Source organism: Hydra vulgaris, chromosome 04 (genome assembly GCF_038396675.1).
Source record: "Hydra vulgaris chromosome 04, alternate assembly HydraT2T_AEP".
Lineage (NCBI taxonomy): Eukaryota > Metazoa > Cnidaria > Hydrozoa > Anthoathecata > Hydridae > Hydra > Hydra vulgaris.
Window position 1 is genome coordinate 43,923,524 of NC_088923.1, and position 26,734 is coordinate 43,950,257.

The 26,734-nt window shown below is 27.8% G+C and overlaps 1 protein-coding gene across 1 annotated transcript in view; it reads right to left on the reverse strand.

The window, feature by feature from the left end:
• LOC124818465 (5-hydroxytryptamine receptor 1D) overlaps window positions 1–12,705 on the reverse strand; it is a 31,874-nt gene extending 19,169 nt beyond the window's left edge. The window contains exons 1-8 of the mRNA XM_065795165.1: window positions 11,443–12,705; window positions 10,604–10,723; window positions 9,065–9,172; window positions 2,057–2,107; window positions 1,683–1,816; window positions 872–983; window positions 435–525; window positions 122–201 (exon numbers count right to left, since the gene is read on the reverse strand). Of these exons, the coding sequence (XP_065651237.1) occupies window positions 122–201; window positions 435–525; window positions 872–983; window positions 1,683–1,816; window positions 2,057–2,107; window positions 9,065–9,172; window positions 10,604–10,723; window positions 11,443–12,598 (1,852 nt within the window). The 5' untranslated portion in view covers window positions 12,599–12,705. The remainder of the gene's footprint in view (window positions 1–121; window positions 202–434; window positions 526–871; window positions 984–1,682; window positions 1,817–2,056; window positions 2,108–9,064; window positions 9,173–10,603; window positions 10,724–11,442) is intronic.
• Window positions 12,706–26,734: the final 14,029 nt, after the last annotated feature.

Genomic DNA, 26,734 nt, shown 5'->3' on the forward strand with positions numbered 1-26,734 from the left:
GTGAAAATTGAATTATTCATGCAAATACCAAACAAACAAAAGAAAAACCTTTTAACTCACCAGTTTCTATTTTTGCCATATTTATTGTCAGTTAGTGGGGATCAAAAAGTAAATTCTTTACCTGCTCGAAATAGGTTGTGCGTATTAGGCAGTATTGCGTTCCTTTGCACTAATTCGAGTCTTTTATTAAGTTGAGCACTGCTAGAAATTTTTACAAATTTAAAAAACCACTCTTAAATTAATACCATTTCTTGCCCCTCTTCTTGAAATTTAACGGATTCTAGGCTGTGAGTAGTAAACGACACTTCTAGATTAACAACCTCAATAGCCAATGCCACTTCGTTTCCTCTCTTTTTGAAAGTCAACGTACTGTTAGGAATGTATCCTGTCTCAACATTAAGATTCTTAGTCACAAATTCTTGAAGTTCATTTACATAAGTGCTTTGTTTAGAAGTTGTGTTATTAACATCATAGAACTTGCAGATTTATCTTTTTTTTTCGTCACTTGTCTTTTGTGTGCCATGCCTAAAAACATACTAAAACAAAAAGAAATTAAAACATAAATTGGATATATATTTAGAAACAAGACATATTATAGAGATTTTGAGCTTGAGACAAAACTGAAAATACGCATGAAAATCAGACTAGTTTAAAATGCATTATATATGAATGCAGTCGGCAAATTTAACATTAATTGACTGAAACTCAAGTTTTTTACATTTTTATTATAATAAATAATAATAAAAACTAAAGATTAGAACTAGTCAAATTGAAGTTGCAATTAACGTTTACTATAATTTTGATTATGTAATGTACGCAAAATTATCCTTCGTGGCTCCTGGGCTACAAAGTTGATTCCGCGCTTTATGACTATTTTTAATAAACTCATTGTTTGCTGTAGGCTCATTTTTTGAATATACACCCAAGTAAATTTGTATGAGAGCCATGGATAAAGACGGCATTGATTGCACAATTTTTGTATTCTAAAATAGTTTCCATGTATTCAAATTAAAACTATTAATTTTTTTCAGTAGTTTAGTTTTACTGGTCATTTGCACTTAATGCATCCACTTTTATCACAATGTTTGAGTTGCAATTGAGCGCAAAAGTAGAAAATCATGTGTCAATTTTTGTAGAAAACAAAATGTTTAAAAATATCGTAAAACCAATGGTTTAGAACTTAAATCATCATAACGTCATTACAAGACAAATCGAACAATATAAAAAAACTTTATTTTTTTAATTTAAACTTTCATGTTATTTAATTTTTAAAAACACTTTTTTATCCGGTCTATGTCCTAATTCCGGATGCATATAAAATATAAAAAATACGCAATAACTAGCAGTAAGTTAATAAATCTATTAACGAAATGGAATTTTTTTAACTAAAAAAGAAAATATATTATTTTATTCACATTCATTGCAAATAAATTCCTTAATTGGACAATAATTAACAACAATGCAATGCATGAATAGAACACTGTTTACATGTTTTTGCTCTCAAGACAATTACTATGCAACTTGTTCGTCGTATTTTGTTTTCTTATTGCTTGTTCAGCTTCATCGAAAGCCATGGCATCCGCCAAAGTCATATTGTAATTAGTGGGTCGCTTTATTCTCTCACCTTTTTGAAGTTTTTTTTTTAAAGTTGGATTCTAATGATCTTTGAGCATATTTAATACTGATTTATTTATATCATTTCCAACTTGTTGAGCAGTATAGTTTAAAGAATCAAATCTTTTAAGCAAAACTTTTGACATTCTTGATGGTGTGTTTGGTGTATTAGTTGCATTTGTCAGAACTAATGGAATAGATACTGTTAAAGAATCAAATAAATTTTCAATATAGTTATTTTCGACAGTTTTGAAACAAGGCGCCAATGGAATTTTAAAGAGAAAAAATTTGTGAACAATTGAGTAGAAATATACAAGTATATTGGATACCACTCCGTGCATTTTCAGGTTTAAAATTACGGATGAGATCCTTAAACATGGCCAGAAAATGTCAATTTTCAAGGCTTTAAAAGTGATTTGAAAGCGATTTTTAGTCAAATAACTTCCGACTATTTGCTTCCACTTGCTTTTTACTGCTTTAAAAACGCCAACATCTAAAAAATAAAACAAAAATGAATAAAAATTCTGTAAAAATGGCTGAGATGAGTCGGCAAACGCCAAAGTAAAATAGAATTTTCTAAAGCTTTTGTTTCAACTCTAAGCTTATATGTGAAGCATGATCATCAAAAATTAGAATTTTAAAAAGTAAAGGTTTATTTGCGTGAGGCAAAAAACCTTTAAAAACCATGATAAAAAATGTTCGGATTCCATTAAACCAGTTTATTTACATGTATGATAAAAAGCGCTTTACTGAGTACAGATATAAACCTCTGGAAAAATTTTAAACATAACCTACGTTAGACCTCACCCAAAGTTTGCTAAGCTTGCATGTAATGTTTACTCAAAAAAAGATATTAAATACATTGAGCTAGTTCAATATAGGGCTGCAAAAGTTTCTCACTCGCGTAAAGGTTAGATTATGAAAAAAGATTAAAAGTTCTTAATCTAACTACTTTGACAGATAGAAGAGCGCGTGCAGTTTGTATTCAGCAGTATAAACTTAAAAATAAATTAGACCATGCTATCTGGTATTCTGAAACAGAAACTATTGCTCCACAATAAGGACATCGTAAAACCTTGGGAAACCCCAAGACATTTGATATGAAGAAGATTACTATCCATCGAGAACAACTTTTATACTGCGATTGGTAAGGAAAGATTCAATAATCTTAAAGTTATTACCTGATACACCTTGAGAAGAGAGCTTGTGGAGAAGACCAGCATGCCAAACTTTATCAAAAGCTTCAAAAATGTTGAGAGTGATAGCCTAGTCTCTTTACATTTATCTAATGCACAATAAAATCTATCAGTAATTACTGTTAACAAACTTTAACGCTGTTAACAAATTACTGTTAACAAGAAGAACGAAATCCATATTGATGATCAGGAAGTAAGTTATTAGATTCAAGATGAGAGATTAGGTGTTTTTTAATTAAAGAATCAAAAACCTTGCTTATGATTGTAAGAAGACTAATGAGACGGTAGTTAGACAAGTAAGGTACCTCTACAGAACCTTTGAAAATATAGATAACAGATGCCGCTTTTCAGCAGGCTGGAAAACAAACCTCTGATAAACACTTATTTAACAGTTTTGAAAGTATAGACGACAGATCCGGAGAATACTTCTGCAAGACTATGACAGATTTTTTCTTGTTTGTTTTTTTTTGATCAACAGTATGTGATAAAATTTAGGTTGATCTATAAACGTTTTAGATTTTTTACTGCCAAGTTTGCTGTTGATTCAAATTCAAACAACATTAGGAACTGTTCATATGAACAAACTTACCCCGCCTAAACGGGATAAAAAAGCCACCATATAAATTTAAATTATATATATATATATATATATATATATATATATATATATATATATATATATATATATATATATATATATATATATATATATATATATATATATATATAACCCTCACAATTAAGGTTGGCATTTAACAATGCTGACCTAACTGCCGATCTAACTGCCAAAAATCTGTTTAATATATAATTTTTGTTTAAAAAAATGTTTAAAAAAAGCTCATTCTTTAAACTAATAGAAAAATTACCATGTATATATATCCTTGAATATTGTAAATGCAAACGTTTAATTTCATTTATAGTTGGTCTCTGTGTTGGTAGTGATATTTTACACAGACGTCGATCATCTAAAAAAATTAAAATAAAATTTAAAAAATAAAAATTTCATTTTTAATATTTTTTTGTCTTACATTTTGATTATTCTTATTTTATTATTTCTCAATTTTCAATAACTACAATGTGGTACATTAGAATACAACAATGAAGCAACTTATCCTAATATAATAAATATTAAAGCCGAGTTACATTAATGACGTTTCAAATATGCTACGGTTTCCTGTTACGCAGCAAAATCTCGTGACAAGACCTGAACAGTTAACAATTATCTTTTTATTTACACAAAAAACTATATTTTTTCTAAAAGCTAGATAACTAATATTATATTTCTTAAAATATCTTTAAAAAATTTATTGAAAAAAAAAATCTGAAAATTTGACTTTGAAACGTCAAAAAGTGATAAAAAATCCGTATATTGATCAGTCAGAACTTAAAATTCTTCAAGAAAAAATGATGCTAGTAGAGTGCTCAAACATGTATTTTATAATTACGTTCAGAAATAAGAGTTTGACAAGCCTTAATTTATTATTTAGCCTTAGTAAGTAAGATATCCCTAGAGAGCTGTTATAAACATTACAGTTTTTCATTAGAATTTAGTGTCAACAAATTGTATAAAGTTTTCAAAATTAAGCCATTAACCAAAAAAAAAAAGAAAAAAGGAATTCAAATAGACAGTAGCTACTAAAAAACAAAGCTGGTTCTGTAAAATAATTTTGACAAAAAAAAAAAAAAAAATTTGATATAAATGGTTTAAAACTTTGAAAAATTTTATTTTACTTTCTATTGAGCTTCAGTTTGATTTTGAATTGTTTGAACAGTTAAAGCAGTTTGAATTTGATTGATTTGTTTTATGCTGTTAATTCTAGTTTTTCACTCTGTCATATCAATAAATTTTAGTCTTTCACTCTGTCATATCAATAAATTTTAGTCTTTCACTCTGTCATATCAATAAATTTTAGTCTTTCACTCTGTCATATCAATAAATTTTAGTTTTTCACTCTGTCATATCAATAAATTTTAGTCTTTCACTCTGTCATATCAATAAATTTCAGTCTTTCACTCTGTCATATCAATAAATTTTAGTTTTTCACTCTGTCATATCAATAAATTTTAGTTTTTCACTCTGTCATATCAATAAATTTTAGTCTTTCACTCTGTCATATCAATAAATTTTAGTTTTTCACTCTGTCATATCAATAAATTTTAGTCTTTCACTCTGTCATATCAATAAATTTTAGTCTTTCACTCTGTCATATCAATAAATTTTAGTCTTTCACTCTGTCATATCAATAAATTTTAGTCTTTCACTCTGTCATATCAATAAATTTTAGTCTTTCACTCTGTCATATCAATAAATTTTAGTTTTTCACTCTGTCATATCAATAAATTTTAGTCTTTCACTCTGTCATATCAATAAATTTTAGTCTTTCACTCTGTCATATCAATAAATTTTAGTTTTTCACTCTGTCATATCAATAAATTTTAGTCTTTCACTCTGTCATATCAATAAATTTTAGTCTTTCACTCTGTCATATCAATAAATTTTAGTCTTTCACTCTGTCACATCAATAAATTTTAGTTTTTCACTCTGTCATATCAATAAATTTTAGTCTTTCACTCTGTCAAATAAATTACACTAAAAACTACTACATGTTATGTTTAACCCCCCCCCCTCCTTCACACACATATGTACCCTCCCCCATAATAAAAAAATTTAAACCAAGATAATAGCAATAACAATCTAGTACAATTATATAGCAATAAATGGCAATAAATACAAAAAATCGTTGCAGAAGTTGGCATCGTTGTAAAAACTTTCAATACTATTTTTATTCAATAATGAACAATCCATTCATATCAGCTAGATACAAATTTTAATAATTCTGACTCAGACTCGTATGTTTCAGAAGCCTGAGCAGTACCCGACAACCTGAAAAATTATCATTTGACGAGAGATCTTAGATAAGTTTTTCTTTTAGTGAGTAATTTAAAATTGTTTTTTTTAATTTATTCTAAAATCCGAGCTCTAGAAAATGTTACATGAGTTTAATTTACCTGAAGCTACATATTGTCGCCTCTTGAAAAAAAAAGAAAAATGTGAGGATAATAATATAATTTTTAATACGCGTTTTTTTTTATTGCTATTTTTTAACTATATTATTGTTATTAATTTAGATATGTTTATATTATTATTTTTTAACTATTATATTGTTATTCCTCCAAGCGTTGGCATGGTTTACAAATTGCCGATGCATTAGAACTTCCCATTAGAGATTATTCAGAAGAATCACTAGAGACTCTTAACAAAGAGATTAGAAATGAAAGATTAAACCATTCATGCAAAATTTCAAAGATAAATATTATAACTTGCTCATAGACCAAATTTTATGAGCTAGACACCAGGTTTTTCTTGTTTCTGATTTTTTATTAATAGATGTAGTTTTTTGGACGCAGCTTGCCAAATGTAGTTGTGTTTTTGCAGGACTCTTCTAACTGTTTGAGCACAACATCAGAAGCATTTTGTCCTTTTCGACTGAGATCAGTTGATGATAAACTTCTATTTTTTTTATTATATAAAAAACGCCTATCTTATTAAACTCTTATAATTTTAATACCGCGTTCATATGTAAAATTATTCACCCCGCCTAGGCAAGATCTCGCCTATAGACGGGATCCTGGTCAGGATGGGTGAAAATTCTTTGTATTAACACAATTTGAAATCACCCCGGCTAGATTGGACAGTTTTGTTACAAAATTTAAAAAGCATTTGGTTGTTTTTAAGTTAAAGTCGTTCAACTACGTATATAAACGAAAATAGTTAATAATTTTTTAAATGTCTCATGTTTTAAATATATAGAATAAACAATCAATCAATGTATTTTTACTTTAATAACTGCTTATGTATACAATAGTGAGGAGCTATTACAAACAGGTAAAAACTGATGAGGCTTAAGGACCTACAATGGTGTAAAGCAATTACTGCAAGTTAATAATAATAATAAAATTAATAAATATAACACAGTAATAATAATAACAAGAGTACTAATACTAATAATAACAGAAGTAATAACAATAATAACTATAATTATAATAATAACAGTAATAGTTTACAACAATAGCACTAATAAAAATAACAATGTTAATTATAAAGATAATAATACCTGACCAATAACTATAAGGGCATAGGGGTGGTCGTTTAGGGGAGTGCTATGAATAAGAAAATAAACCTACATTTATACATTCAGTCACTTCCAAAGACATACCCTCACACAAAGGCACGCACATATACATATACATATATACACCATGCACATACACATATAACGGGTGGGACATAAAGAATGAGACAAAATTTGCCAATTAATTTTGTAATATTGCAAATAAATTATTTCAAGTTTTATGTATATTATTATACATCATGAAACCCTGTGTAAAAATGTATAGCTTCTGAAATTTTGCCTTTAGAATTTGTTAAAATAATGATGCTATATCTACTCTTCCGAAATATGATTAAATCTTGGCTAGAGCAAGGTTTCAAGGCTCAAAATATCTACAGTTTATTACAAACAGAAACATCTAGGGCAACAGTGTGCAGATGGATTAATCCAATACTTAAATCCGGAATCTCAGCCAAAACCCCGCCTGGTAGGCCAAGGAGCATTCGGAGAAAACAATTCATCGCAAAATTGAGGCAAAATCTTGTATCAAACAAGAAAAAAAAGTCAGTTAAAAAAATTGCCAGAAAAGCAAGTTGTTCATCTCGAACTGTTCGTAGAATAGTTAACGAGGACTTAAAATTGAAAGCGTACAAAAAAATTCGTGTTCCTGCATTAACTGCAGCTCCCATCGAAAAAAGAAAGTCGTTTTCTCATTAGATAAGAAATCGGTTCATTAAACCGACTTGCTGAAAAAGCCTATTTTCAGATGAGAAGATATTCAATCAAGATGAGCAATACAATCGTCAAAACGACAGAATTTATGCTGAATCCAGACAAGCTGCTAACAAAGACATTGGTCTTCATCCAGTGCATCAATTTACTTTTAAAGTCATGGTGTGGTGTGGACTCACTTAATGGACCAACCAAATTAGTAGTTAAGCCAGACAATATGAGCTTTAATTCTGATTTTTACATAAAAAATGTCCTACCAATCGTTAAACAAGAAGGAATTTGACTAATTGGAAATGATTTTATCTATCAAAAAGATGGTGCCACGTCACACACAAGCAAACAAACTATCGAAAATCTTGAGCTCATGGGCATTGAAAAGCATTCCACCTAAAATTAGGCCGCCGAACTCGCCTGACCTTAATTCCTTAGATTATTTTTTTTGGAATGAAGTGGAGGATCGTTTGAAATCGAAATCTTTTAATAACAAGATTGAGCTTGTTAAAAAAATAAAAGAAGTTGTTAAAGAAATACCCTTGAAAAGTATCCAAGATTCAATTGATAGTTTCAGGTCTCGAATTTTTGCTATTGAACAAAATCAAGATGGCTTAATAAACATTTTTAATATTAAAGAGTTTTAGTTCTTTATTAAATCAATATATACAATGAACAGATAATTTTTTTACAATCTACTTAAAAATTTATATAAAATTTGTCTCATTCTTTACGCCTCACCCGCTATATGTATTATATAAACACATATAAATAAGTAAATATATAATGCGTACACACATATTTTTAAACGCACCGACAATTATACACACAATCCATACATTCATTTAAATATACAAACAAGTTCATACACGCATACAAATATGAAACAGAAGATTAGGAATAGAAGAAAAGGTAACTGAATAGCTTTAAAAATAGGGGAAAGCTAAAAACTTATAATTTAGAATAATATTTAAAATTAATTAAAGATATAAGATAGTGATAATGATATGTTAGAACTTTATTGAGTGTTTTGATGGGGATAAATTTTTTGGTATTGGCAATGAAAGCATTTCTAATAATGTTTGGAAAATTTATTGTTTATTGAAAATGGGAGAGAATTCCAAGAGTGAATTGATTGGTATTTAGTAAATTGAATTCCATATTTGCTTATATTTTTTGAAGGTAGAATTAGGTTATAACAAGATACAGATCCTAGTTTGTAGTTATGAGTATTACTTGTGAATTTAAAATAGCTGTTGAAAGTAATAGGCATGGTATTATGAATAATGTCCCACACAAAAACACAGTTAAACAAAAAGATAAGTTCATCCAACTTCAAAATACTTGATAAACTATACAAATTATGTGATTATTTCGCATATTCATGCAATACTGATTGATTTGTTCCTGATTAAAAACCATCACGTAGTTTTCTGTTTATAGTTGAATTTTCAAATACTTTGTTATCATGAACACTTCGAGGCCAAACACATTCTACATCCATAAACATTCCTTTATAATCGCATTCTGTTTAAACATTTATGAAACAAAATTGTTTATAACAAAAAGAATCCTGAGAGTTTCCAACAGGGCAGGCTATTGACATATGTGTTTTCAACAGGACATGCTATTGATATATGTGTCAACCAAAAGCTTTAGTCATAAAACTTGGATTCAAACTCAGCGATCTTTTGTCTCATTTTGGCTTCTGTTTTCGATAAAGATATATTGTTTATCACTTAGGACCAATCTATATTTGTCCTAAGTGATAAACAATGTTTTTGCATAATTGTGTAACAATTGAAGAGACTGTATTTACTGCAATCCTAAAACAATTGGCTGTCATTAATTAAGTGCCAGTATCTTTAAGATAGTATAGAGTAATTTCAAGCTTCTTTTCTTTGCCCAAAGCTCTATAGTTTGGCAATTTTGAATTAGACGCTATGTAGGGTTTAAGTGGTTCGGCTAAGTCCATAAATTTATTTTTTGACAATCTAAAATTTTTACCCCAGTAACTTTCTGGAGAACCAGTTATCATGTTTTCCTCCCACTTATAAGACCGTCCAAGTTTGTACCAACAGCTGCGGGGCTTTTCATTATTTTTTTCCCAACATTTTGTCTTTAAGTTTTTTAAGTCGAAAGTTTTTTTTTCTTGAGAGATTGTCAATTATATGTTTAATATGATGCTCATTTTTTAAAACACGAAGTATTATTAAACTGTTAAGGTGCATCAAATAAGATTGGAAAGCTATTAGATTAGTTGTAGCAAACAAAACAATCTTTTTTAACTTTCAGTCTTAATTTAATAAATGGCGTAAATGATTATGGGCTGGGTGGATAAATAAAAGCAATTGCTTTTACTCTGTTATTTATATATATTAAAAAAATCCCGCTTAAGCGAAATATTTTTTCCCGTATGAACAGCCCTTTAAATCTCGTTTTATATCTTTGTTAAATCCCAATGGACAAATTTCTTTTTAGTTAAAACAAGTTTTGAATTTTAACATTTTTGAAAATTTAACATCTTTGTTTCAAAACTCATTTCATTTTCTTTCTCCTATATATTTGTATAAAAAGTAAACTTTTTAAGTCTTTAATAGATATTTCGAGGAGGTAAATGCGGTAATGGTGTTGTGGTAAAGCGCTCGCTTCATAAGCGAGAGGTTCCGAGTTTGATCCCCACCACGTCCCTGGTAGTACCGCGCTAAACTTGTTTCTCCGCGCAGCGGCCTTGTTCGTCGAGGTTCGTGTTTTGGAGTTATAGAGTTGAGAGAGGGTTATAACCACTATTAAGTAGTCTCCTCATCTGTAATGGCCTTCTTGGCCTTGAGGAGGTGAATAACAAAAAAAATGTTAAGTAAATACTTATGTACAAAATAAAATAACGATGTATAAAATTCATGCGTTATTTTAAATTCTAGGTAGAGATAAATTATATAAACAACTAATATCGAAAACTCAATTGAAATATCACAGTTTTTGTAATCATAGCCATAGGTAAACTAAAGCATACTGTAAGAGCAATATTAGATATAACTTTTAATACTGTGAGAGCAGTATTAGATGTAATTTTTAATACTGCAAGAGTAATATAAGGTATAATTTTTTCTCATATAGAGTTATAATGGCTTAGAATGGTTTATAACTTATATTATCAAATCAATAACAGTTGATCAGTTTAAAAATAAACTTGATAATTCAGATTATTGCAAAAATTATCTATCAAATATCATTAAATAAATAATCATATACATAAAATAGCTGTATATTATAAAGCACAACATCTTCCATTAATGTGCTCTACTATTTTTTTTTTAATCAACTGTCACAACTTACCTTATTATTATAACAAATTATTGATGAAACAGGTAATGTCAGATACCTTGTAATAATTAAACAAACTTAAACTTGTGCGAGATTTTTTCTGATGCTTCAACCATTTGCATTTCAAATAAAAAGAATACAAAAGTTAAAAGTTATATATATATATATATACACACACATATACACACACACACACACACACACACACACACACACACACACACACACACACACACACACACACATATATATATATATATATATACATGTTCACTCAAAGTTGTCTTTTCCAAATATTCAAACCAGTTCATTTTAACTTAAGTTTTAATGTTTTGTAATGTTTGAATAACAGCTGAAATGCACTTTCTTTCTCATTGAAACTATTCTTTGTATGTCTTCGCTGAAAGCAAATCTTTAAATATGTCGTTGTTATATTTTAAACCTTTATGTTTTTTTAGAATGCGAGCTTTTTTATTTTCGTATTTTACGCGCGGAAAAAAACAGAAACGATTTTAACATTTCTAACATACGTTTTCTCAGTCGAGTATTAAGAACTGCGTAAATAATTGGGTTAAGTACAACGTTTAAGCATGCGCACATGATACCAAATGTAACCGTATCAAAGTTTTTGCATTTGATGTTCAAAGAATAAAAAAGCATTCCTATGACAGCAGGAGTCCAACAAACGAAAAAAGAAATTACAAGTAGCATCATTACCTTTGTCAGTCGTACCTCCTTAACATAATTTTTAATAACTCGAACTAGCGTTTTATCAAGTTGTTTTGTAGAACAACGTGCACCGACCTTTCTTTTTATATGATCCATTTTTATTATTGCTACTGGAGCTACACAGCATCGCTTTTGAGTAAAAAATTCTTTAAAATAATCGTGAATTGTGTGCGCTGTAAATCTAACCGGCATTTTTAAAATTGAAGTACTTAAGTCTAATTCAATATCGTTAGCAGACGTAGTTTCTGACGTAACGCTAATCTTATTTTTTTTCTTATTTTTTTGGTGTCTATGTAAAATGAAAAAAATACATGTATACAAGCCAGACAAAAAAATAAATGGAACCAAATAGACTATTAGGCCCAAAAAAAAAGAATAAGATATAGATTTTTTTCCGTTAATTGTGCAAAAGTTAGTCCCAGCTTTAAACTCTCCCCATCCAAGTAGCGGAGGTATTGAAGAAAAGATAGAAAACATCCATACAGCAGCGTTGATTATAAGAACTCTTCTTTGATTATACATTGTTTTTACATTTTTAGCTTTGGCTACGTTAAAGTATCTATTGATGCTGATCATAACCAGAGTCCATATCGATGTTGTACAAAATAATGAGTTTAAGAAACCAACTGCGTCGCAAACAAATTCTCCAAGCAGCCATTTTTTTGCTATTGTAGTCATAATTATAGTAGGTATACCACATATGGTAAACAACAGATCAGACACAGCAAGATTAAGAACAAATAAATTGGATGCAGTCTGGAGTTTTCTGGTCTTTAAAATAGCTATGATAACCATGGTATTGCTTAAGACAGAAATAAGAAAGCACGCAGACAAGTATGAAGATTTAATACCCATAATCGAAATAGAATCTTTTACTTTACTTTGATCAATAAATGCCATCTTTTGCAACTTTTCACTCTTTTCCTTATTCTAAGAATTTATAATGTTTTACAAATGATGTTGATAATTTTTTTTTTTATTCCTTTGAGTAATTTATTATTCTGTAAAAAGATTTGATGGTATTAAAAAGTTCTTCTAATATCTGAAAAATATATTAAAAGATATATTAAAAATAGTTATAATAATAATAACAATAGTAATAATAATAATAATAAGTTAATTAGTTAACATATTATTATATAATAACATTGAATAAAAAAGTATTAAAAAGCTGATTAGTGTATTAAGCAAAAATTTACTTTCTATTCAGTTTGCCCAAAGTTTAATATGTTTTTATTCTACAATATATGATGTATATGTAAGTTTCTTTTAAAAACATAAGATTATAAATTTGTTTTAATCAATAAGAAACAAAAATCGTCATCGTATTAAAATGTTAATTTTGAGTTAACATTGCGTTTTTATTAAATTCTTTGCATGAAAAAAAATTTCATTTTTGTGAACTTTAGTGACGTATTTTAAGTAAGAATTAATCAATGCCAGCCGTTAATATTACAATATCCTTTTTTAAAAAAAGCAAATGTTATAAATCCGAAAACTTTAAATAAATTTAAAAGAAATTCTAAACATAGAAACCAGTATTTTAACATTTAACATGAATTAATTTTGGCGTTTTAACATGAATATTATAAACGCCATTTCACATAAGAAACATTTTTATAAGAAACGCGAGGCTAAACCATAGCTGAAATTAGAAAGCAAATAAAAAACACGACCTAGCTCAAATAATCTTACTTTTAGGAACCACTGAAAACAAACTTTAGGCAACGCCAAAAAGAATGTACTTTATAAAATAAAATAAAAAAACAAAGGTCTTTCAAGGTCTTGTACCCACTGGAAAAATTTTCATTTGTTTTTCTTTAAACTGTTTTCAAAATTTATGTTTTTATACACAAAAAAAATTTGCTTGTAACTTAATTAGGCAGGGGCTACATCACAGATTTCGAAGTGGGATGAAGTGGTTGGAGAGAAAATTGTGAATTTCTAAAAAAAGTCCTCCATATCTTAAAATCTAAAAAAAGCCCTCTATAGCTTGACCCGTTAACCCGTTGGCGTCGGCCCCGTTAGATTCTTTTATTATTTGCACGTGTTGCAATTAAGTACGACTTGACTTTGATTCCATTCAAGATGAATAATATTTATTATGAAAAATACAAATATGAAATACTTTTACGTATTTCTATTTATTTATTCAATTCCGCCCGAATAACTGCTATGTCTATACTGTTATTATCAATATTGTTATAATACTGATTAGGTCTGATTTAATATTAAAAGTATTCCAAATAATAAATTTGACATCACTCTTTCCAAAAAAATGGTTTGATTTATATATTATGTGTAAAATCTTTTTTAAGTTTTTTTTTATCTATATATAAGTTTTTTTATCTATATATTTTTTAAGTTTTTTTTTTATCTATATATCTTTATATAAAGTCTTTAGTAATGTTTTCGTAACGTTTAGAATAAATAAAAACATAATAAAAGTTAATAATAAAAGATTCGGAAGAGCAAAAAAAAATGTTAAAAGTGAAAAAAAAACGTTATAGTCTGCAAAAAAATACAGACGAAAAAAATATTTTTATAGCACACCAAAGTTTATATAGAAAGTTCCATATATAGAGGAATTTTTTTAAATAGAGGATTGTGCCCCACTTCGAAACTCGTGTCGTTGTCCCTGAATATAAGAATGCTTTTATGTAAAACATTGTTTATGATTCCAATTAGTAAATCTTCACAGCGCACAAAACACACCAAGAGTTAGCAAAAATAGAAAAGTCTAATTCAGTAGAGAAAGCAAGATTTTTTGATGTTACAGACACTTTGACATCAGTGACGGATCCAGTTTAGTATGGGGGTATGCATCCCCACTTCCCACGAGAATCTGAAAGTCCTAAAATATTTTAGAAATTGAGGGTTTTTTTTTTTTTTTTAAGAAGACACAAATGTGGCACAAAATACAAAAATATTTTAACATCCCCCCACCACCACTACTATACTATCACCACCAAAAACTTCTCGATTCGTCACGTTATAAGTAACATTAAAATGTTTTATAACGACACATTTCAAAAATGGTGGTTCTTTTGATTAGCAAACCGAGCATAATTACTCTATGAACTGTCTCTTTAATTGATAATATTTTAAGCATTGATTAATTTTTTTTCTCTTTATTCAGCAACCATTAAAACAAATTCAACAAATTTATGTATAGTTTGCTGAAGAATTGCTACACCAGGTCACTCTATGCTGAAGAAAATAGGCTACAGACAAAGCAATTGTGTCTCTAAAAGTTACTTTGTTATGCTGTCTTTAAAAGCTTTGATTGATAGAGCGTTCACTGCTGCTTGGGAAAGCAGCTATTTATGTTGTAACAACTCTATTTATGTTATTCTTCACAATTTTGTACAAGTGGACGTTCTATTTTGTGAATCAAAACCGTTGATTCACAAAATAGAACGTCCACTTGTATAAAATTGTGAAACCAGATCAAGCCGTTGGAGTCGATTTTCAAAGGACAGGTGTTTAAAAGATAACATTGTTTTTATTGCTCGATATTGGACTTGCTCAAGGATGGCAATATCAGACTTTAAATGAGGCGACCTGTCATGCACTACAAAATCAAGGTGGGGGCAAATTAAAAATGAGACACAGTGTGTGCCATGAATAAAAACTGTAACTGCGAAATGTTATTTTAAGTCGCTCTAGCATTCTATTTATTATTGATGCGGCTAACTACTTGTGGTCTGACGTTAAGGTCATTAAAGACCATCACACCAAGGTCTCGTTTAATTACAGTCTTTTCAAGTGGACAACGCGTGCAGTTGACGTTATCCATTGAGAAATTGTGCGTCAACTTGTTATTTGCGCGGTCAACATGCATTACTTTGCAATTCTCAACGTTAAAATCCATGAGCCAAATATGCGATTAGAGTGATGCTGTCCGACTCATTTTTAATTATGCCAATAACTTCACCTTCTATAACCAACTTGAACCAAACGAAACAACACTGATGACAGCGCATTAAACTTCTTAGCTATCAATGACATGCGTTTAGGAAAAAAACAAACCCAGTTGTCAATCTCTTATAAGCTTGACATATGCAGAAAAGGTGCATATGTTAAATTTTTTTGCTCTTTTTTTCCGAGTTTTTTCAGCAATTTTTTTTGAATGAATTAATTTATTAAAATTATATTAGAGTAAATAAGGAAAAGGTATAGAAATAGTTGGTGTAGAATAGATATGTATAGAAATGATCGGTTTGGTAAAGATCTGTATTTTACAGGTCCGGAAAGCTAGGATATATATATAAAGAAAAGGTATAGAAAAAGCTGGTGTGGAATAGACTTACAAAGGCCCATTTTTTTACGAGTCTGGTCAGCTTGTTTCAAATAATAGAAGATGTGAGAAGAATATTAAAGCAGTGAGCCAAGCAGTTTTATAACCAATTTAAAAAAGTATTTATAAAATGAAATTACTATGATATACTATAGAGCTTTCAATAAAAATTTAAAGCATTCTAAAAAAATTAAATTGTTTAAAAGTTTATAAATAATTAGAATAAACCATTTTTTGTTTATGTTTCAAGTTCTTTTTTTTTCATGTTTAATGTCCACAAAATTTACACTTGTGTGGATTGAATGGGTTTCCATAATGTTAATATATTATAACATTATGAAAGAGCTAGACCAACTTATTACTAAAAGAAACCATTTCTGAGGTTGACCTATCTTGCATATAAGGACTGAGTATTTTTATTTTGAAACTAACTCTTGGAGACATATTATTCAAGATTTAAAAGCTCCTCCTACTTATTACGTCATAAAGCACCTGATGCAGTGTCAAAACCAGGACTTAAGTTTACGATTTACATTCAGTTATACACTCAAGCTAGAGCTTGAGTTATAGTTGAAAAAACCCATACAATTTCTGTATAACGGACTAAATTAACTTTAGTCACACACTGTGATATTTATCTATATTATTACATTAATATACATTTTTTGGTAAATGTAAAATAAACCAGGTAAATTAATTATTCTGTAAATTCAAAAATCATCTTGCTACTTCAGAAATTAATGTTTCCTTTACAAACAAAAAGCAGTAAAAATAAGTGGTTCCTCTCATCTACGTCATTAATGTTGTGTGCGCAGCAAATTAGAAACCAGAGAAAAATCAAGGAATTTAATTTATTTCAAAAATAAGGTCAAGAAAAGTTTGACTTTATAAAAATTGAATCAGGGAAGTAGCAACTATCATAGAATTCAAAACAATCTGGAATAAAATTATTTAAGTAGCACTTAAAAAATACACAGTCTCTAGTCTTAAAAAACAAGGAAGTTATATATAACTTTTAAAATTTGTTTTGATTAATTGATTTTTAATTTGAATTTACATTGATCGAATTCAATCGATTGTTATAAAAGAAATCAACCGGCTACAGTCTACTTGATATATATATATATATATATATATATATATATATATATATATATATATATATATATATATATATATATATATACATATATATATATATATATATATATATATACATATATATATATATATATATATATATATATATATATATATATATATATATATATATATATATATATATATATATATATATATTATTATATATATGCTAATAGTTCCACATTTGTTGATTTTCAAATTACCAGTCACACAAGAAGATATAAATCACTATTTTATTTAATGGATTTCGACTATCCAACCTTGTATATGCTACGTTGTTTACTATTTTTATTTATTTTTTGATGACAAGAGCATCACAGCAGACTTAATAAGACATTTTCAGATAGTCATGAAAGTCGTTACTTAAAACTCTGAAAATCATTAGCAGTCGTGGTTTGAGTTCTGGCTTCAGACCCAGCAAGCACACAACGTTGAAACAACGTTGAAATAACGTTGATCAACGTCGATCAACGTTATTTCAACGTTGTTTCAACGTTGTGTGCTTGCTGGGGAGCTGAAGGTTTGAAGCCGGTTCTGGCTATATATGCAATATTTGTATAGAAGGAGGCTTGAACTTCCTTGTTAAATTTTCTTCCGCTGTGTTAGGTGATAAGTTGTAAGGGATTTTTTGGAGCACCTAATTAACTTTAAAAAATGTATAAATATACATATACTTTATGTATATGTATATTTATATATACAGTGGTGGCCAAAGGTATGGAAACTTTTTTTAAATTACATTTTTTTTTGTTTGTATTAAATAAAACCAAAATTATTTAACCCGAGTGTACTTGCAATAGTCTACTTTATATATACTACAAGTTTGAACTTGTCTTTTCTAAGACATTTTATTACATACTAATATTTCTTAATTTCGATTGGACAAAAGTATGGAAACTTGTTCAAACTTGTCACTAAACATAAACAAATCTTATCATTTAGAATTAAAACGTGTTAGAACTGACATCTTTGTTAGTTCATCATAGTTTACTTTTATATTAATCAGTATGGCACCGCGAAAATATTATTCTGGTGATATTAAAAATAAAATAGTTGAGGGTTTTAAAAACGGTAATAAACCAATTGATATTTCTCGAAATTTTCAAGTTCCAAAAGGTACAGTTTCAAAAATTATTTAAAAAATCAAAGAAAGGGGAAATGTGGAAGTGAAAATAAAACCTGGAAGACCAAGAAAAACAACAAAAAGATTGGATAAAGTTATAAAAAATACTTCTACAAAAGATCCTAGAAAGTCATCAAAGGATATATAAGAAGAAATCTTGGAACAGCATGGAGTTTTATTATCTGACAAGACAGTTCGTAGAAGGTTAAATGATGCGGGCTTATTTGGAAGAGTGGCTGTCAAAAAACCGCTAATTTCTAAGAAAAATAAGATGGGTAGATTATTGTTTGCGAGGGAACATTTAAAATGGTCATAAGTTTCCATACTTATGACCTGGCCTAATTTAAAAATTTAATTTTTTTTTGTATATGTTAATAAAAAAAAAATGTTTTATTTTATTAAAAAGATGTATTACGACTTCAATAAACATATGCATAATATGTAGTAAGTGTTGCATTTTTTATAAATAAATAAAAAGCATTTTTGAAAAGTTTCCATACTTTTGGCCACCACTGTATATATATATATATATATATATATATATATATATATATATATATATATATATATATATATATATATATATATATATATATATATATATATATATATATATAAATATATATATATATATATATATATATAAATATATGTATATACATACATATATATATATATATATATATATATATATATATATATATATATATATATGTAAATTATGTTAGTGTATTTTACAAATAGAGTGCTCAATGTTCTTAAAGAACAGAGCAATAATTAATTAGTAAAAAACACTTATCTAACTTTTATCTTCTACTCGGAGTTTCACCATTGCTGGATCATCAGGAAGATATATATATATATATATATATATATATATATATATATATATATATATATATATATATATATGTATGTATATACATATATTTATATGTATATATGTATATATTATATATATATATATATATATATATATATATATATATATATATATATATATATAAATATATGTATATACATACATATATATATATATATATATATATATATATATATATATATATATATATATATATATATATATATATATATATATATATATATATATATATGTATGTATATACATATATTTATATGTATATATGTATATATATCTATATATATATATATATATATATATATATATTCATATTTTTAGATATTTGTGTTTATATACATATATTTATATATATATATATATATATATATATATATATATATATATATATATATGTATGTATATACATATATTTATATATATATATATATATATATATATATATAAACATATATATATATATATATATATATATATATATATATATATGTATATATATATATATATATATATACATATATATATATATATATATATATATATATATATATATATATATATATATATCAACACACACACACTCACACACTTGCACGCACACGCACACACACACAATTTTTTATATTCGAAAATAAATTTTGCAAATACTTATTTTTTGACTTAAGCAAAGAACAAGTTTTTCATTTTTTGAAATGAGTATTTGTCTTTTTACTTCTATAATTTTATTTTATTTGTAAGAAAGATTATTTTTTATTTTTCATCTTTTTTTTTTACTTTTAGGTATCCCAAGAGGTCCTTACGATCTTATCACATAGCACCGCGGAAGAGCATTTGAAATGAAGTTTACGCCTCCTCTTTTACCGATATTATGAAAATTGCCCAGAGGTGACGTTGAACCACAGATCTCTAGTTTCTGAGGCAAGCGCACTAACCACTGCGCTACGGCTTCTCTTTTTACTTGTTTTAGGAAAATTTTTCTAGACCCAAACAAAAAAAGTTGTTTTTTGACAAAAAAAAATTCTAGCTATACAGGCAAGTAGAAAATTTTCAATTTATTATTGTCCATAAATTACGCAACGCTAAGTTTATTTTAAAAACAGAAGTAGGAGGTCTTAAGCTCTTTTACGCGGTGATTTTCATTTTGCTCTTCCATAATAAGGGATCTTCCATAAATTACGCAACGCTAAATTTGACTAAGGGGTCGCCCATAAATTACGTCACGCTCTAGGGGGGGTTTAGTGGTTTTGTGACGTCTCATACGGGACTAAAACATTGTAACACTAAAGTGTTACGATTAGTGATCAACCGAAACCGAAATTTGAGCCGAAACCGAAAGTACCGAATATTCGGTTTAGTGAAGCCGTAGCCAAAACCGAAACCAAAATTTCGGCCGAAATTTGAAAAAGAATGTTTAAAATCCCTGAACCTTTTATGATCACCGAGTTAAAGGAAACAAAACTATTTTACATATATCTTAGCATCACCATGTAACATAATTTGATAAAAACTTTAATATGTCAAGACATTTCAATAATTAAAGTTAATAATTGAAATATTCCCAGCCGGCATTTCTACGTTGTTTCAACGTTGAAATTTAGTTGAAGCGTTGTTTCAACGTTGTTCAACTATGTCTCAACGTTTAAACAACGTTACGGTTTAAACATTGTTTATTTAACGTTGATTTAACGTTAAGTCAACGTTGATAAAACAACTTATAAAAAAAACCGTACGTTGATTTAGTAAAATTAGTAAAAGCGAAAAAGTAATTAAATCAATAGTTTAATATAATATGCAACTCACAGGTGTTTATGTGTGAACTTTTGAATTTTTTATTTTCAAAAACGTTTTATTTAGTATTCAAATCTGTTCTTACGATAAAAGAAGTTAATGGCTACTTTAAGAAACTGGCGAAAATGCCACTCTAATGTTCTAGCTCTGACAGAATCATCTTCTAGTAGTGAAGAAGAGAAACTCGGGAGAAATAATGACAATTCAAAAATTACGCAAAACATCAGTCAAGTAGACGAAAACAAAAATACGGAAAGCGATTATAAAAGTGAAGAATTTCTTTACGATTATTTGTTTCAAAGTGACAAAGACACTGTGTTTTTCTCAAAAGAAATTGAAAAAACGATGTTTCTCTTAACCATAAACTTGCGAAATGGCTGTAGAGCACTGCTGTTCACGTGAATGTGTAAACGAGCTTTTGGCTATACTGATAGCAGTAGCCTTCTGCTGTCTGCAGAAACAACTTTTTGTATACCAGTCTCAAGACCAAAGTAACAGTCTACAAATCAGTTACTGTCAGTAACTGATTTTGGAGACTGAAGCAAAGTTCTTTTACCTTTCAATGAGGATAAGTTAAAAAGGAAACAAAATACCAAAATTAGATAACGTTCTCGATGGCTGAAGGCAGTATGTTATTATTTATTTTTTAGTAAATTTTTATTTAAATTTATTAGGTTTGTAAAAATATTCAACGAAAAATGTTTTGTGAAACTATTTTAATTTATAGAGTTTCAAAAGAGAGTGTTATTTACTTACTGATATAAATAATAAGCTACGAAGCCAAAAAACAGTGACCAAGCCTGCTTATAATAGTGAATTTATAAGCCAAATAAGGTTTATTTCTTCAGTAGCTGAATTTGATGAAATGGACAAGATGTTAGATGACGAAAAAAACACAATGATCATGGGTGAGTTTTAATAGGTATTTTATTATATAATAATAGTTATATCATTTAGTTTCAGAACTTTTTTAATTTTATGTCTACAGCTTTATGTCAAAACTTATAAAAACTTATAACTGTATATATTAGAACAATGGCTTCTTATTTGGTAGTATAATTTCAATGGTTAAAGGGCAAACAATATTTAATGTCCACAGTTTCATTTTCATTAATATGATTATAATCCATTTAAGCGAGAAAAATAATGCTGAGGTAATCAAAATAATTTTTAATTATTGATGAATTTAAAGGATTAATTTGTTTACAAAAAAATTTGTTTGATAATGAGTTCAATTTAAATATTTAAAAAAAAAGTTAATATTAGTTCTTACATAATTAATCTTAGTTCTCTTATCTATTAAAATTTAAAAATTTTATGGCCTCCTTGAATATAAAGGAGAAAGGTGGAAAAATATGCTTTAAGAGCACTAATTTATATGGTGCTATGAAAGGTATACCTTTATAAAATATATAAAACTTTTTCATTTTTATTTACAGCTTCTTCTATTGAATACGATGGAGCGACTGAAAATTTAATTGATAACATTCTGTCTGACTTCTTAAAATACGCTCCATTTCAAAAAGGTGGCGGAAAAGAAAAGAAGTTAGATTGACTGTTAGATATATTTACATAAATTTTAATAAAGAAATATTTTCTTGTTGTCTACTAGTATTTTGTAAAATAAGAAAAGCCGAACGGATATAATATTTTTATTTTTAATAAAAGCGATGTGGTATAAAAAATTGGTATTAACATAATGTTTATTAGATGAAAATAAGTAAAAAAATAAGTTACAAGTTATTTTTAGGTCTTTAAAATTGTTTGAATGATTATTTATTATTTATTGAGATGTTTTCTTTTTTAATTTTTGTTGCTTTTATATTATCAATCAAACTTAGATATTGTTGTGTGATGTTATATAATATACCTTAAAATATATTTTATATTAATAATGAATATTATCTATTTTTGTTCAATATTCTGTATTACTCTTTTGTAGATTTTTATATTTTAGCAACCTGGGAGTCTTTCATTATTTTCCTTAGATGCCTTGAGCTATTTGAACATTATATATTCAGAACTCTGCGGAATGATATAATAATAAATATATTAATAAAAAAAAATTTAAATTCAATAAATTTATAAAATAAAGAAAATCTTATTTTTGCTAATAATGTCTACTAATATTATTGTTTAGCAAGTATCATGGTTATAAAATGTCAAGGTTTTTTTTTTTTTTAATTTCACCTCCCCAAGGCCCAGAAGGTCACTACAGATGAGGAGACTACTTAATTGTGGTTATAACCCTCTCTCAACTCTATAACTCCGAAACACGAATCTTGACGAACAAGGCCGCTGCGTGGAGAAACAAGTTGAGCGCGGTACTACCAGGGACGTGGTGGGGATCGAACTCGGAACCTCTCGCTTATGAAGCGAGCGCTCTACCACTACACCACCACCGTTTAGCTAATTTAACTAGGCTTGTTAGTACACTTATATTGTGGTTATATATGGTTAGAAGAATTGGCTTAAATTTCCACAAACAAAAACTAAATTCTCTTCAGGTTTTACATCGATATATTACAATTATTATTTTTTAAATAATTTTGTTAGGAAGAGTTATTTTGTTGATACAAAATATATAACTATTTCAATTCCAAAGAAAGCAAACAGGATTGTGAAAAATTTGAATTATCAACTATAAAAGAAAAACATGATAATGTCTATTTACTAAAAAGAAAACAAACAAAGAGAATTTCCTGATTTCCCAAGTATCACTTTTACTATTACATAGGTATTACTTTTATGTGCTTGGATTATATAAATTTATTTTATACCTAATTATTACCTATTTATACTATAAATTAGTAATTATATTTTAAGGTTCAGTTATCAAAGATTTAGATAAAGTGTCAATGCACCTGACCTCCAGTTTTTCATTGATCAAATCAATAGGTAAATATATATACATATATATATATATATATATATATATATATATATATATATATATATATATATATATATATATATATATATATATCTTTTTTTTAAAAGTTTGCATCCAGGTTTCCACTTGTGTGTTTTTTTTCACAATATAATATATCTCCACAAATATAATATTAGAATTACTTCATGCTTTTTAAACATGAATAATTATAATTGTACTTCATGATAAATCAATTATAATTAGTTGGTGGAATGTCTTCAAAAGATAGAATACACAAAATGATGCTGAGGTAATCAAGAATAATATTGGACTCTTACATCATTTATAATCAGGGTGACCATAGCTCCTCTGAAATCCTTTAAAGTCCTCTTTTTTTAAAACCACGTCTAAAATCCTCTTTTATCCTCTTAAAAATCCTCTATTATCCTCTTAAAAATCCTCTATTATCCTCTTAAAAATCCTCTATTATCCTCTTAAAAATCCTCTATTATCCTCTTAAAAATCCTCTATTATCCTCTTAAAAATCCTCTATTATCCTCTTAAAAATCCTCTATTATCCTCTTAAAAATCCTCTATTATCCTCAAAAAAGTTTAAAATTTGATCAAAGCTCTTCTTTAACTCCTCTTTTTTATTTCTTAATAGAAGTATAATGTTCAAAACACCCATTCTTGGTATGCAAAACTGGTTAACGCCTGAATGTGCAAGGGATTGTAAAAAATTGCTTTAGCAAATGCATGCTATTTAACATAAAAAATGACATTATTGACCCCTACCCAAGCCCCATAAGTGTAAAAACATGGACGTTAAACCTAAATTAAAACGAAAAAAATCCTCTAAATTAGATGCAAAATCTCCTCTAAAATCCTTATTTAATATCTAAAATTTAATATTTTGGTTATTATTTTTTTTCAAAAAAGGTTGTTTCATTTAAATTAAATATTTAAAAAAATTCTTTACAATTATCTAACAGCAGGGCCGTCCCGAACAGGGGGTGAAGGGGGTATCCCACCTCCCCCAAAGCTGTCATATAAGCATTTAAGTTGACACATTCAGCAAGTTTTGAACTATAGTTGGTAAATTGCAAATATTGAGGACTTTTTTTGTGTCTCTCTAGTTGGCAAAAAATACATACAACACCTAACAATTCCCCATGAGAGAACACTTCGGGACGGCCCTGTCAAACAGTTAAATTATCTTTTAAAATTCAGAATGTTTTCGATAGATTCTATGGCCTCCATGGATATGAAGGCCACAGGTAAAAAAATATATTTAAGAACACTAATTTATATGGCGTTGTGAAAGGTATACCTTTATAAATTGTAACACTATTCCATTCATTATATTTTTTTCAAGTCTGCCTTTTTTGATTTTTTTTAATACATTTTTTTTATTTACAGCTTCTTTAATTGTATTCAATGGAGCAAAAGAAACCTCGGCTAATGAAATATTGTTTGACTTTCTAAAATACGCTCCATTTTAAAAAGGTGATGGAAAAGAGAAGAAACTTGTGTAGATTTTATTCAATTATATGTAAATACATGTAATATTTAAATATTTGTTTCAATAAAACAAGTTTTATCTCTTTTTTTAATCATACTATTTTAACTAAACTAAACTGAAAAAGTCTCAATATAGACTATGAGTAGATTTAATATCCATAATATACCTTGATAATGTAATAGATATGTACAACAATACTCTTAGACTTGCATAGTACATTTTGTTGGTGATCACAGTTTTTATCAACGGTTTCTGTGATTACAAAACGTTTTTTAACAGTCGGTTTAACGTTGATAAATCAACGTTAAAAAAACTGTTATTCTAAACGTTGTTTCAACGTAAATTCAACGTTACTGTAACGTTTTTTGAACCTAACGTTGATTTAACGTTGATAAATCAACGTTGAAAAAAATTTTCATTCTAAACGTTGAATCAACGTATATTCAACGTTTGGTTTCAACGTTAGTTCAACGTTATTTCAACGTTGTGTGCCGGCTGGGATGGATAGTTCCATAAGCATATGCAAGATCTTATATTTTTATGTCTCCTCGAAATAATATAAAAATTTAAAACAAATATGGACAAAACAAATCATTCCTTCATAAAAAATTGTAAAAATATCTCTTAATAGTGCTGGCTGGAACCACTTCTAATGCTCTGCAAATAGATTCAGAGTTACGAAAATAAGAGCAACAAGATGATGAAATATTTTTTGTACTATTTTCAACTAGACTTATATTTATCAATAAACTTTAAATTTTATAGTAAAATATTTTAGCGTTTAAAAATTATGAACATATATAGTTTAAACTTCCCTCAATTTGAGGGAGTTGCAAATTTTAAATGGTCATAATTTTTGAACGCTAAGAGATAATACTATGAAACTTAAAATTTATCAATGAATATATGTCTAGTTGAAAATAGTACAAAAAATATTTCATCAGCTTGTAGCTCTGACGTTTGGGGTAGGGGGGCTAAATTTTTGGGGCTTTTCCAAGCTCCAATCATCGCAATTTTTTGCAAAGCATCATTATTTGACATGAGTATAAACATATATAACATAGCATTTTTTGATCTCAAAGATCAAAAAATGCTGGCGCCGCCCCTGAGTATATAAAGTTTCTTAATAAAATATTAATACTGTCCTTTTTGATAATTGGTTTTACGTTACAAAACATACGGCAACGACTTATATTTATATTACAATGACTATTAATGTGAATGTAAATTAAGATATTGTTTGATGAATGCTGCTGCATACATTTATGACAATTCGTTGCGTATTTGAATATTGTGGGAACGGCGTATCAGCTTAAGCGTTAATTTTCAGTTTTGACTTAGCTAAGTTTCAAATTTAAGGTTTGAGTTTGCTTCTTAAACTCACCCATTATAAATTAACATAATTATA